The sequence below is a fragment of the Scyliorhinus canicula genome, chromosome 19, assembly GCF_902713615.1.
Source record: "Scyliorhinus canicula chromosome 19, sScyCan1.1, whole genome shotgun sequence".
NCBI lineage: Eukaryota > Metazoa > Chordata > Chondrichthyes > Carcharhiniformes > Scyliorhinidae > Scyliorhinus > Scyliorhinus canicula.
The window spans coordinates 94458825-94471881 of record NC_052164.1 but is presented as its reverse complement, the minus strand read 5'-3'; the positions used below and the strand labels follow the sequence as shown (position 1 = coordinate 94471881).

Sequence of the window (13057 nt, the reverse complement as noted above, 5' to 3'; positions counted from 1 at the left end):
GAGTAAGGAATAGAACGTAATGCTAATGGGGGAAAATAGAGAGGGGTGGGACAAAGCTCTTGTGGAGCATAAACAGACTTGGGTCAATTGAGACAAATGGCCTACTTCTGCGTTGTACATTCTAAGCAATTCTTTGTAAAGTTGTGGTGAATTATTTAATGGATAGTGTCAAATTTTAGCCACTATTACATAAGAAGGATAACTTATTTTCTGACGCCAAAGGGTCTTCAGTAGACAAAAAGATAGTGAAGAAATTCAAAATGCTGATGGGTTATGGGAAGTACCAGAGGGATGTGATTTGGATGGTCTCATCATTGCCTGTTCTTGGTCTTACATAAAAGATCATTCCTATTTTAAGAAAGAAGAACTACATTTCCTATTTTCCTTTATGACTAAATTTTCCTTTATGACTGGAGCAGCACGGTAGCACAGTGGTTAGCACAATTACTTCACAGCTCCAGGGTCCCAGGTTTGATTCCCGTCTTGGGTCACTGTCTGTGCGGAGTCTGCACGTTCTCCCCGTCTCTGCGTGGGGTTTACTCCGGGTGCTCCGGTTTCCTCCCACAGTCCAAAGATGTACAGGTTAGGTGGATTGGCCATGCTGAATTGCCCTTCGTGTCCAAAAAGGTTAAGTGGGGTTACTGGGTTACGGGGATAGGATGGCGGTGTGGGCTTGAGTAGGGTTCTCTTCCAAGGGGGCCAGTGCAGACTCGATGGGCCGAATGGCCTCCTTCTGCACTGTAAATTCTATGATTCTTTGATTCTATGACTACATATCTCCATTTTTTCCTCTTTTATGTGGAAGCACCAGGCAAAAGTCAGGCACTTCAAGCGCAGGTTATCAAATCGTCATTTCTTCATTCTACGGCAACAAAGAATGGTGCTGAAAGACATATGAACATATCCGAGCCAGAAGCAGGAGTAGGCCATTCGGCCCCTCAAGCCTGCTCTGCCGTTTAATAAGATCATGGCTGATTTGATAGTAACCTCAAGTCTGCATCTCACCCTCTTGCTTACCAAGAATCTTTCCCCCTCTGCCTTAAAAATATTCAAAAGTTCTTCTTCCACCAATGTTGATGTCCCACACTTAAGAGGAAATCCAGATGACACAAACATAGTAGGTCTCCGTTAATACTGAAATATAACATCTTTATTCCAGGTAGATCAAAATTTATTTAAGGTTCTATTCCCTCCCATCCGTATCATTTTCTCTTCATTCCTTCAAACCATGCAAAGCAAAACCATGTTCTCTAAAAGCTGGGAGTTTAAAAACCCTGGAAAATTAGCGTCAATATACCTGCAATCTTTATGTTAAGGTTAGCATCTAGGAGCAGGTTTTCAGCTTTCAGGTCTCGATGTACAATGTTTCGACAGTGGCAAAAATGGACCGCTGCAACAATCTGCTTGAATTTCTTTCGGGCTTCTTTCTCTGCCATACGTCCATGGGCGACAAGGTGATCTACGGTTTGAAAGGTTGGAGGAAATTGTGAGAAACATGATATAAAGGCTCAAGGTGTCACAAGTTTTCGCAAAATAAAAGAGTCATCACACTTTGGTGATACTAAACGAAGGAGTACACAAATATTTTAAAGCATACATACCTATATATGTCCAGGAATCATTGGAAATTTAGCAAAGGCAGCATGTTAACTTTAAAGATAATTTTTCTCTTCCTGATCCTCCCCCAACACCCTGCCATCACCATGGCATCTCTCTGAGCAAACACCACATATGAACATCTCGGATTCCTCTGCAGCTTCCTTTATAGTTATTTTTGTTTCAACAAACACAAAGCACAATTTTATGTTGAGAAGATGGAAAAAAATCCTCCATGGTAAGGTTCTGTTGGGAAGTAAATGATTCCAACTAGTGACATATTTCAGAAATGTCAATAGTCTAGAATTCAAGCTCAAGACTACAGCAGTGTGGGGACCATAGTGCACAGTGCAGCATCGGCATTCTCTGCACGAAACGTGGTATATAGGTTCAATGTTCTACTCAGATTGCAGTCATGCTACACAGCAAGACACCAGAATTCCATCTATTCAGGCTGAGAGGGAAAAACTGAATAATCATCTTTTGCCAGGCTGGGCTCTCCTCTTCCTGGTAGTTATTCAAGAGCAATACTGGCAGCAACCAGAGGAAGTGGCCACCTACAACGAATTGAGTGCATTCTGAGAGAATAGTATGTACTTCCAACTCAAAAGAAAGACCACAGTAGTGCCAAACACATCACTTTAATGTTATATTAGGCAGTTTGAAGTATAAAGTATAACCATGTCAATTCCATATGCAAGGTAATATTTAAATGTTAGTTTTGCAGATGGTGATACTCAGGAATGGCTCCATTTATTCTGCTGTCTCTGAGAATCACTTTCTTAAGGAAACTTTGGGTAATAATAATAATTATTACCCAAAGGTGTCCTGAGAAAGTAATTGACTTTCTCCTTGAATTGCTTGAATGGTGCTCCCACAATAATGCTGGGGTGGAATTACAGAATTTTTAACCAGCAATGATGAAGAAACAATGATTTATGTCTCAGCCAGAATGCCATGTGACTTGGGAAAACTTAAGAGACAATGTGCTTCTTGGTGGAGGGATACAGGGAACAGAGGTGCATTGAAATAGTTTTGGTAAGTGGCTGTTACATATCCTGTGATCTGAACACACTGGAGCCATAATCAGTGGTGGACGCCGAATCCATTGACAAGTGAACCAATCAGTACTTTCGCCTGAATGCTCTCAGGTTTCTTGCAGCTGCACCCATCCAGACATGTGGCCAGTATTCCATCAGATTCCTAATTTGAACCTTTCAGACAGCAGAGTGATTTTGAAGGGTCAGGAAGGGAGACAATTACCAATGCCTACAAGGGCAGATCAAGGGCTATGTAGCTAAAGCTATTCAAGATTAGCTTAAACCATCAGGATGTTGATAGTGGTGTCAATGAAGGTCAAGTGGATATGGCTAGGCTTTGTCTTATTCAAGATGGGCATTACCAGGCACTTACTGGTATGAATGCTAGCTGCCATTTGTCAGCTCAAGCCTGTATTTAATCTAGGTTCTGTTGTAAGATGGCAAGGATTTCTTCCTTATCAAAGAAGTTGTGAATAGAGATCAACATTGTGGAATTGTTCTTCGGTGGAAGGATGCGAGGCCCCCAAGCGTGGAGGCCTGGGTCAACGATATGGCGGGGTTTATTAAATTGGAGAAGGTGAAATTTGCCCTAAGGGGGTCAGTGCAGGGGTTTTTCAGGAGATGGCAACCATTCCTAGATCTCCTGGCAGTACGGTAAAGACAAAAGGTCAGCAGCAGCAGCAGCAACCGGGGGGGGGGGGGGGGCTCTTTGTTTTTGTTTGAATCTTCGCTAACGACGGGCGCTTATTTATTGTTTCTCTTTTGTATATATGGGGGGGTTTGTTCTTTGAATTTCATGTTACTGTTTTCTTTTTTGTGAAAATGTGAAAATTTGAATTAAAATTTTTTTTTTTTAAAACATTGTGGAATTGTAGGTGAACAGCCCCACTCTGACCTTATAAAGGAAGTCAATTTCGAATGCAGCTGAAGATGGTTGAGCAAGTGCAATACCCTGAGAAGCTCCTGCAATGATATTCAACAACCATAACCTGGGGCGGAATTCACCGACCCGCCCGGGGCCGACGTCAATCCCACCCCCGCCATGTCCCGAATTTTCCGGCCCCCGAGATTCAGCGGAGGCGGGAATTGCGCCGCGTCGGTCGGTGGACCCCCCGCACCAGTCGGCGGGACCCCCGCGGCGATTCTCCGGCCCGCGATGGGCTGAAGTCCTGCGGCTGACAGACCTTTCCCGCCGGCATGGTTTAAACCACCTCTCTTACTGGCGGGATTGGTGGCGCGGGCAAGCCCCCACGGTGGCCTGGCCCGCGATCGGGGCCCATCGATCCGTGGGCGGGCCTGTGCTGTGGGGGCACCATGGCGGGGGCGGAAGAGACCCCCTCCCCTGCGCATGCGCCGGTATGACGTCAGCAGCCGCTGACGCTCCGGTGCATGCGCGGATTTATGCCGGCCGGCGAAGTCCTTTCGGCCCCGGCTGGCGTGGCGCCAAAGGCTGTTCACGCCAGCCGGCGGAGTGGGAACCACTCCGGCACGGGCCTAGCCCCTCAATGTCGCCACTCCGACACGCCGGGACCCCCGCCCCGCCGGGTAGGGGAGAATCCCGGCCCAGCTTCTTTGTATTAAGTGTGCTTCGGAAAGCATTTTCCCTTTGACGCCCCAAGCCACTCCAATTTTGCTTGGGTTCTCTGGGGTCCTCGTCAGTTGAATGCTGCATTGATATAGAGGACAGATACTCTACAACTTCTCTGGCATTCAGATCCTGCATCCATGCTTGAATCAGGGGTAACATACATAGAAACATACATAGAAAATAGAAGAAGGCGGCCCTTCAAGTCTGCTGCGCCATTCATTATGACCATGGCTGATCATCAAGTTCAATACTCTGATCCCACCTGCCCCCCAAATCCCTTGATCCCTTTAGCCCCAAGAGCTATATCTAATTCCTTATTGAAATTACACAATGTTTTCACCTTAACTACTTTTTGTGGTGATGAGTTCCACAGATTCACTAGTCTCTAGATGAAGAAATTACTTCTTACCTCAGTCCTAAAAGGTTTACCCCTTATCCTCAACTATGACCCTTAGTTTTGGACTCCTCCACCATCGGGAATGTGTTTTCTGAATCTACCCTGTCTAATCATGTTAGAATTTTATAAGTTTCTATGAGATCCCCTCTCACTCTTCTAAACCCTAATATAATCAATTTAGTCTCTCCTCGTATGACAGTTCCACCATCCCAGGAATCAGCCTGGCAAACCTTCGCTGCATTCCCTCCACAGCAAGAACATCCTTCTTCAGATAAGTACACTAATACTCCTAGTGTGGCCTCACCAATGCCCTCTATAATTGTAGTGAAACATTCCTATTCCTATACTCAAATCCTCTCGCTATGAAGACCATCATCATTTGCCTTCTTTTTTTAATGTAAATTTAGAATACCAATTTTATTTTCCAATTAAGGGGCAATTTAGTGTGGTCAATCCACCTAAACTGCACATCTTTGGGTTGTGGGGGTGAAACCCACACAGACAAGGGCCGAATGTGCAAACTCCACACAGACAGTGGCCCGGGGCCGGGATCGAACCCGGGTCCTCACCGCCGCAGGCAGCAGTACTAACCACTGCGCCACCGTGCCGCCCTACTATTTGCTTTCTTTACTGCCTGCTGTACCTGCGCGCTTACTTTCAGCGACTGATACACGAGGATACTAAGGTCTTGCTGAGTGTCCACCTCTGTCAATTTACACCCATTCAAATAATAATCTGCCGTCCTATTTTTGCTACCAAAGTGGATAACCTGACATTTATGTAAGTTATACTGCATCTGCCAAGCATATGCCCACTAACTCAGCCTGTCCAAATCCCGCTGAAGCATCTCTGCATCCTCCTCACAGTTCACCCTCCCACCCAACTTTGCACCACCTGCAAATTTGGAAATATTACATTTAGTTCCCTTGGCCAAATCATTAATATATAATGTGAACAGTTGGGGTCCTTACACAGATCGCTGCATTACCCAACTAGCCACTGCCTGCCAATTGTTGGAAAAAAACATTTATTCCAAGTTTTTGCTTCCTGTCTGCTAACCAGCTTTCTAAGATACTACCCATAATCCTATGCGTTTTAATTTTACATCATAATCTGCTGTGTGCGACTTTATCGAAAGCCTTCTGGAAGTCTAAACAAACCACATCCACCGGTTCTCCCTGGTCAACTCTACTAGTTACATTTTCAAAGGATTATTGTAGATTTGTCAAGCATGATTTCCCTTTCATAAATCCATGCAACTTTGTCTGATTATACCACTGCTTTCCAAATGCTATGCTATGAAATCCTTGATAATGGACTTTAGCAACATCCCTACTACCAACGTTAGGCTCACTGCCCTTTAGTTCCCAGTTTTCTCTCTACCTCCCTTTTGAACAGTGCGGTTATATTAGCTACTCTCCAATCTGTAGGAACCATTCCAAGTCGAAAGAACTTTGGAAAATGACCGCCAATAGATCTACTATGATGAGGTTTGAAGTAGAGTGGCTCTGACAGAACCCAAACTGTGCATCAGGAGCAAGACATTGATAGTGTGTTCCAAAGACCCTCCATAAAGCTGCCTGATTTGTCGCATGTTTCTAACACATATATTTATATATTTCATATTTCCAACATCCATAATACTTTACTTTTGTGTTGACAGTAGGTAACACTTGATGACACCTGATGACTTCTTCCATCACTTTACCGATAACGGAAAGAATGCTGATAGGATGATAATGCCACGTTAGGTGCACCCTCATTTTATTTAGACAGGGCATCCTTGCAGAATCTTCCACTTTGTCAGGTATATACCAGTGTCATATAGTTGTACTGAAAAGTGTTGGCTGGAGTAGTGAGTGCTCAGGCTTCATGGTGCTTGTTATATCCAGTGCACTCTGTCGCTTTTTAATGTTATGTGGAGTGAACAGAATTTGTTGTACATTAGTAGTTCTGATGATGGGGGCCAGCAGAGACGGCAGAATAGGATCACCCACTTGGCCTTTTGGTTGATTATACTTCTGTAATTATTTTATTTAAAAATAATAAGGGTAGCTCAGCAATTACAAATATTAAGGATGGATGTCAACTGACAAAAATCTTGTATCCTTCCCTTGACTAAAATCTATAGGTTCTCTCCACAGAGAGCATTCCTGCTTACACAGAGTTTGAGACCCCAATTATTGCTCCTCGATGTTGCAATATTTCAACAGGTAGAATGTGTAAATTAATATATCTTGGGATAGGGCAGGAATTTATAAATAGAACCTTTTCACCTCTACATTCCAAAGCAGCTTGAATGCTCATATGTAAATACAGCACATGCCACAACACTGAAATCATAATATAATTTCTATTACAATTTTTTTAATTTAACGCTTTTAGGGAAATTATCACTCATTAAAAGCATTCTGATAGGTAATGGCATCAGGAGATTTGGAGCAAAGTGTGAAATAGAGTTGAGATACAAATCAGCTATGATCTAACTGAGCAAGCCTGAGGCTGCTTTCAAGGCCTGTTCTTAGTGCTCCTATGTTTATTTGAACTAAATTCAAAGCATTCCAAATGTGATGAAAAAAGATCTCATGACATTCATCTGGTCAACTAAATGAAATGTTTCACTTCAATGTGAAATGTTAAACTTGCAAAATAAATCCAGAAAGGGTAGCAAGTGCCAGCAAGCCACTGGTCTGCTAATGAGACTGACATAGTTAACGTTAATACAGTTTATTTTGTTTAAATGTACAAATGAATCAGAACTGGTACAAGCAACTATTGAAAAAGTTAAATTCCACTAAGGCTGACAAAAATGTGTCAGCAAGGCCACCAATGACCATGAGTATTTTCATTATTTCATGGTGTATATGGATTAAAATCAGCTTTATCCAGTAATGAAAACTAGAATACAGTGGGCGGTATTCAACCCCCCCCCCCCCCCCCCCCCCACCGGGGGTGGAGAGTCGCCGGGGTGCCGCATGATCCGCGCCACACCGCCCCGACCCCCGCACGCGAGTCTCCCAACCCCCAAAACCAGCGCCGCACGAATCGTGCCGGGCCGCTTGGAGAATCGCAGCAACCGGCGAGCGGCGATTGTCCGGCCCGGATGGGCTGAGCAGTCGCTCCAACACGACAGGGTCCCGCCGGCGCCGTCCACCACTGGTCGCTGCCGGCGGGAACTCTGCGAAAACGCTCGGGGGGGGCTCCTTCACCGGGGGGGGGGATTGAGCTGCCACAACTGCACATGCGCGGGTTGACGCGGCACCGGGACGCTGAAGTGGCATGAACCGCTCCAGCGCCATGCTGGCCCCCTGTGGGGGCCAGCATATGTCGTGCCCGGGCCCTGTTCACGCCTTCGTGAAACGCAATGGTGTTCACGATGGCGCAGGCACTTAGTCCGCGGAGCGGAGAATCGCCCCCTACGTCATTCTTTACTATGACCTACGCCCTGGGTTTTTCATCCAAGATACCTTCCGTTCCTCAGCGACGACTTGAACCCTCTTCTCAACTCTTTACACTGCCTATGTCACCACTTAACTTCTCCTTCATATAAATTCTCCCACACATTTCCACAATCGCCCCCTTAATCATGCCAACTTACAATTTTATAAAAGTAGAATTCAAGAGTACAGAATTATTCACAAATGTAAAGATAGCACCTGTTTCTTCTCTCCCATGTCTCCCTCTGTCCTCACCTACAAAACATGCAAACTCATAGCATTCATCTTAGTGACATAGAAGTTCAACTGTTGAACTGCCTTTGTTGCATTCCCCATTCCTCAGGAAGGCAAACATACCAAGATTCCCCTCGACCATATTCCTGACCCAATAACTTTCTCCAGTCTCCTTCCTATCTTTGTCTCTCCAATCTCATCTTGTACATGAGCCCCATGGCCTGTTCTCTCAATTTCATTCTCATTCAGAAGAAAACTCAGTACTTCCCTTGCTGGTTGCTATGCTAGGCGACATTCTAATTGGTTCTCTCTCTTCAGATATTGTTCTTCACTTTCAGATTACTCTACTTCTTGAAAAATCCACATGTACAGGCTCAACCTAGCTCAGGAGGAGGTAAAGTTCACCCAATGCAGGATCTCACTCCACACCCCTCCCTCTAGCCCCAGGCCAGAAGGAGAGACGTGGAGTGAGATCCCGCATAGGGTGAACTTTGCCTCCTCCTGTGCTAGGCTGAGCCTGATACAATTTAAAGTAGATTACACTTAACTAAGATGTGTATGAGTGGGTTCTTCCCTGAGGTGGAGGGCAGGTGTAAGCGTTGTTCAGGGGGGACTGCGCATCACTCACACATGTTCCGGTCCAGCGCAAAACTAGTTGGGTTCTGGGTCTCATTTTTTGAAATCATGTCAGAGATCATTGGGGTCAAACTGGAGCTATGTCCACTGGTGACGACCTTTGTGGTGTCAAGATTCCCAGAACTCCGGGGGGGGGGGGGGGGGGGCCTAACGTCTTGGCCTTTGCCTCCTTCGTGGCTCGTTGGCGAGTCCTGCTTGGATGGAGTTCGGTGGTGCCACCGAGGGGCTCGGCATGGTTGAGTGAAATGGCAGAATTCCTGCAATTGGAAAAGATTAAATATAGCCTGAGAGGGGCGGAAGAAACGTTCTGTTCCAGGTGGATGTGGTTCATCACTTTCTTTAAGGATCTGTTTGTGGCCAGCAGTTAGAGGGATGGGCGGGAGGGTTAGGAGGGGAGGGAATAAGGGAGGAAGGGTAGTGGGATGGGGGTAGGGTGGATAGGGGATTTAGGGTTGTTGTTATTACTTTGTTAAAATAAAAATGACAAACTGATTGTATGATATGGTTAAGCCTTTGTATGTAAAAATGTGATAATGTTTAGAATAAAATATATATATTTTTAAAAGTCCACATGATGGATCTGTGCTTGCAAGCTACAACCCCATCTTGAATTTTACTTTCCTCTTCAAACCACTTAAATTGTCACCTCCCAAATTAGTGCTCACCCTTCCTGCAACTCTTTACGTGAATCTATCCCATCAAGTTTTCACCCTTACGCCAATACTAAAAAGACTGTAACCATAGCTGCAAATATCATACTTTGTGACAGTGACTGTGGTGCATTATCCCTGCTCAACCTCTCTGTAGCCTTTACCAGTGTAGCCACCTGGGGTGGCCACGTCCCGATTCCAAAATGGATACTCGCAAAGAGTGCAGGGAAAAATGGGCAGCACTAGAAAAACAAGCAGATGCAAGGTTTCCTGTGGATTGGAACTTGCAGAGCCCAGACAGAACTGAAACTACAAGCCATTAGCAGAGAAATGAGCTATCTCCAGGGACAAAAAGAAACATTGAAACAATCGGTACCAGGACAGACTCCCCGGCGCCAGTGGAAGCTAAAACAAAGGCAGGCCAACGGTTACATAGAGCCCGCCCAATGATCAGGGAACGACCCCGTTATTGGAGAGAACCGATACAAACGATTGGGACATAGTCCAATTAATTGGGACCAAGTCCAGGGTCCGCCCGGAAGGGCGTGAAACCCCTTGGGGTATAAAGCAGAGTCCCCAAGGTCAGTTCGCTCTCTTGAGAACTCTTATTTTCTCCATCTTCACCTTGGCCTTTGGCTCTCAGCGACGAGAGGCCCGCCAAGCACCAGCCAAGTAAGTCTAAGGTCAAAGCACGCTACGAGATAGGCGCTCCTAGCTACTATTATATACCAGTTCGAAGCCAGCTGTATCAGAACGGACAACGGCCATTGTTTCTCTGACTGAGTGGGCCACTCGAAGCTAAGTATAGGCTTTTAGTATTAGTTGTAGTTTAGCGAGTAGAATTAATGCATGAGTAATAATTGACTGTGCGTGTAAATAAATGTGCATTGATTTCAAACTTACTAACTGGTGTATCGAGTCATTGATCAGTATTCGGCTTTGAACCCTGTGGTGGTATCAGAAAGATACCTGGCGACTCTTGAGCAAAGGTAATTAAAACAGAGCAAATTAAGGGAAAGCATAACGAGCAACACCAGTATATCACACCTTCCTCCTATAATCACTCTTTTTCACTGTGACTTAATAGAACAATTCTCCCATTTCTACAAGTGCAATCATAGCCAAAGCATCTCCAGCAATTGCTTCCCTCCCCACCCTCACAAAATTACCTCCAAAGTTCCTCAAGGATCTATCCTGGGGCAGGGCCTCTTCTTCCATATGCTACCTGGGATCAATTTATGCGCATATACTGCAAAACCATTTAACAGCAACACATTGTCAGACAACTATTTTCAGTCGAATTACAATTCCAACATGTTAAACAATGGGAAGACTGAAGCCATCAACTTCAGCCATACCTCAAAACACTGTAACCCTGCCACTGACTACATATGACTGCCTTCGGCTGAACTATACTGTTCTGTGTTCTCACTGAGCTGACTTCTACCCCTTATTCTTTCCATTGCAAAGATCAGCTACATACATTCTCATATCATCGCCAGACCCTGCCCTGCCTCAGAACATCTGCTTATGAAATCTTCATCCATGCCTTTGTTATTGCCAGACCTGGCTATTCCGATGTTCTCATGGGTGACCTCCCAGACTCCATTTTCTGAAAATTTCAGTTCATCCAGAAGTCTGCTGCTAGATCCTACACCACACCTAATCCAATTTATCAGGCACCCCATCCACATTGAAGTACAGTGACACCCAGTTCCTCACAGTCTCAATTTTGAAATTCTCATTCTTCTGTTAAATCCCTTCATGATCATATTGCTATAATCTCTTCAACCCCAATAATAGCTGAGGTTCATGATAGCCAAAGAGGCCCCGTTTCTTCCTACCCTCCCTTCCACCCCCCTGGTTCCCATCTCTCGAAAGACCGGGACCGGATTTGTGCCGGATTTGGGGATTGAATGGATTTTGGGTCTTAGGCCTAACATGTACCACATAAAATAAAGTAAGAAAAATAAAAAATGAAAGGGTTTTATTCCAATTGCCACCCACGGCGCCAGCTTTGAATGTAGTCAGTTTTCGGGTCCTTTTGGATTCTGGGGCGCCGGATAAGGGGTCCAGTACCTGCACTTGTCAAATTGCTAGTCACAAGTATTGATTTATTGGACTTCCGGTTGCAGCTATGCGGAGCTAAGCCGCACGTTCGGCAGCTCCTGCTACTTAAGGGCTTTTGGGCCGATTTGAGGCCCCCAAACGGCGCTGTCTCGACGAATCCCGGTGGGGGAAGGTGTCTAGAGGGGCATTCCCCATAATTTATGGTGCTCACCCGGAGTGGGGCAAAGGAAAAAGCTGCAGCAGCTCCCCAAGAAAAGCGGGGGAAGAAGGACAAAATGGCGGCTGGCAGAACACACGAGGACTGGTGGAAGTGGGCGCAGGAGCAGCAGGCCTCTCTTCTGCGCTGTTTTGCGGAGCTGAAGGCTGAGTTGCTGGACTCCCTGAATGCGACTACCAACAGGCTGCTTGAGACCCAGGCGGCCCAGGAGGTGTCCATTCGAGAGTTGCAGCAGCAGGCCGCTGAGCGGGAGGAGGAGGCCGTGGTCCTCGTGGGGAAAGTGGAGTTGCACGAGGCACTTCACAAAAAGTGGCAAGACCGCTTAGAGGAGCTGGACGTTCGCACGAGGCGAAAGAATTTGAGGATCTTGGGCCTGGCGGAGGGGCTGGTGGGGTCGGATCTCCCGTCGTATGTGACCATGATGTTGAGCTTGTTGATGGGAGCGGGGTCCTTCCATTTGCCCCTGGAGCTTGAGGGAGCTCACAGAGTGCTGGCCAGGAGGCCCAAGGCAAATGAACCCCCGCGGGCGGTGCTGGTGCGGTTCCATCGATTCAGCGACCGGGAGTGTGTGCTGCGCTGGGCCAAGAAAGAGAGGAGTAGCAAGTGGGAGAATTTGGTAGTGCGAATATACCAGGACTGGAGTGCGGAGGTGGCTAAGCGGCGGGCCGGGTTCAACCGGACGAAGGCAGTGCTGCGTGCCAGGCAGGTCAGATTTGGAATGCTGCAGCCTGCGCGCCTGTGGGTGACATACAAGGACCGCAAGACTTCGAGTCCCCGGAGGAGGCGTGGGCCTTTGTACAGGCGGAGAAGTTGGACTCGAACTAGGGTCTGGGGACACACTATGGCCATTGCTGTTTTTCGCTGTTGTTGTTCTGCAATTTTGACACGTGTTTTTTATGCTGGTTTTCTTTTTGCTCTGTTTCCGGGTGGGTCTGTCTGTTGGGTATGGGTGTGGGGTATGTGGGGAATGTTGGGGGTTTGTGTTTTATATGTTCTCTTCTGTATGGGGCTGGGGGTTGGGGTGAAACTGGATTTTGGGGAGCTGCGTCAGTAGGGTGGGGTGTGGCAGTATGAAAGCGCGGGCTTTCCTCTGGTTTCCCGCGCTGCGGGGCAAGGGGGGGCGGAGCTGGCGGTGGGGGCGTGGCCTCTACAGGTTTTCTTTCCCGCGCTGAAGCGGTGCCAAGGAGGTGTG

General features: G+C 46.5%; 1 protein-coding gene across 4 annotated transcripts in view; it reads right to left on the bottom strand.

Annotated features, from left to right (window-relative positions):
• The window catches only part of sik3 (SIK family kinase 3), a 308820-nt gene that overhangs the window by 136529 nt on the left and 159234 nt on the right, over window positions 1-13057 (bottom strand). For all 4 annotated transcript variants that reach the window (XM_038779338.1, XM_038779335.1, XM_038779336.1 and 1 more), the window contains exon 4: window positions 1298-1459. In XM_038779338.1, coding sequence (XP_038635266.1) covers window positions 1298-1459 — 162 coding nt within the window. The remainder of the gene's footprint in view (window positions 1-1297; window positions 1460-13057) is intronic.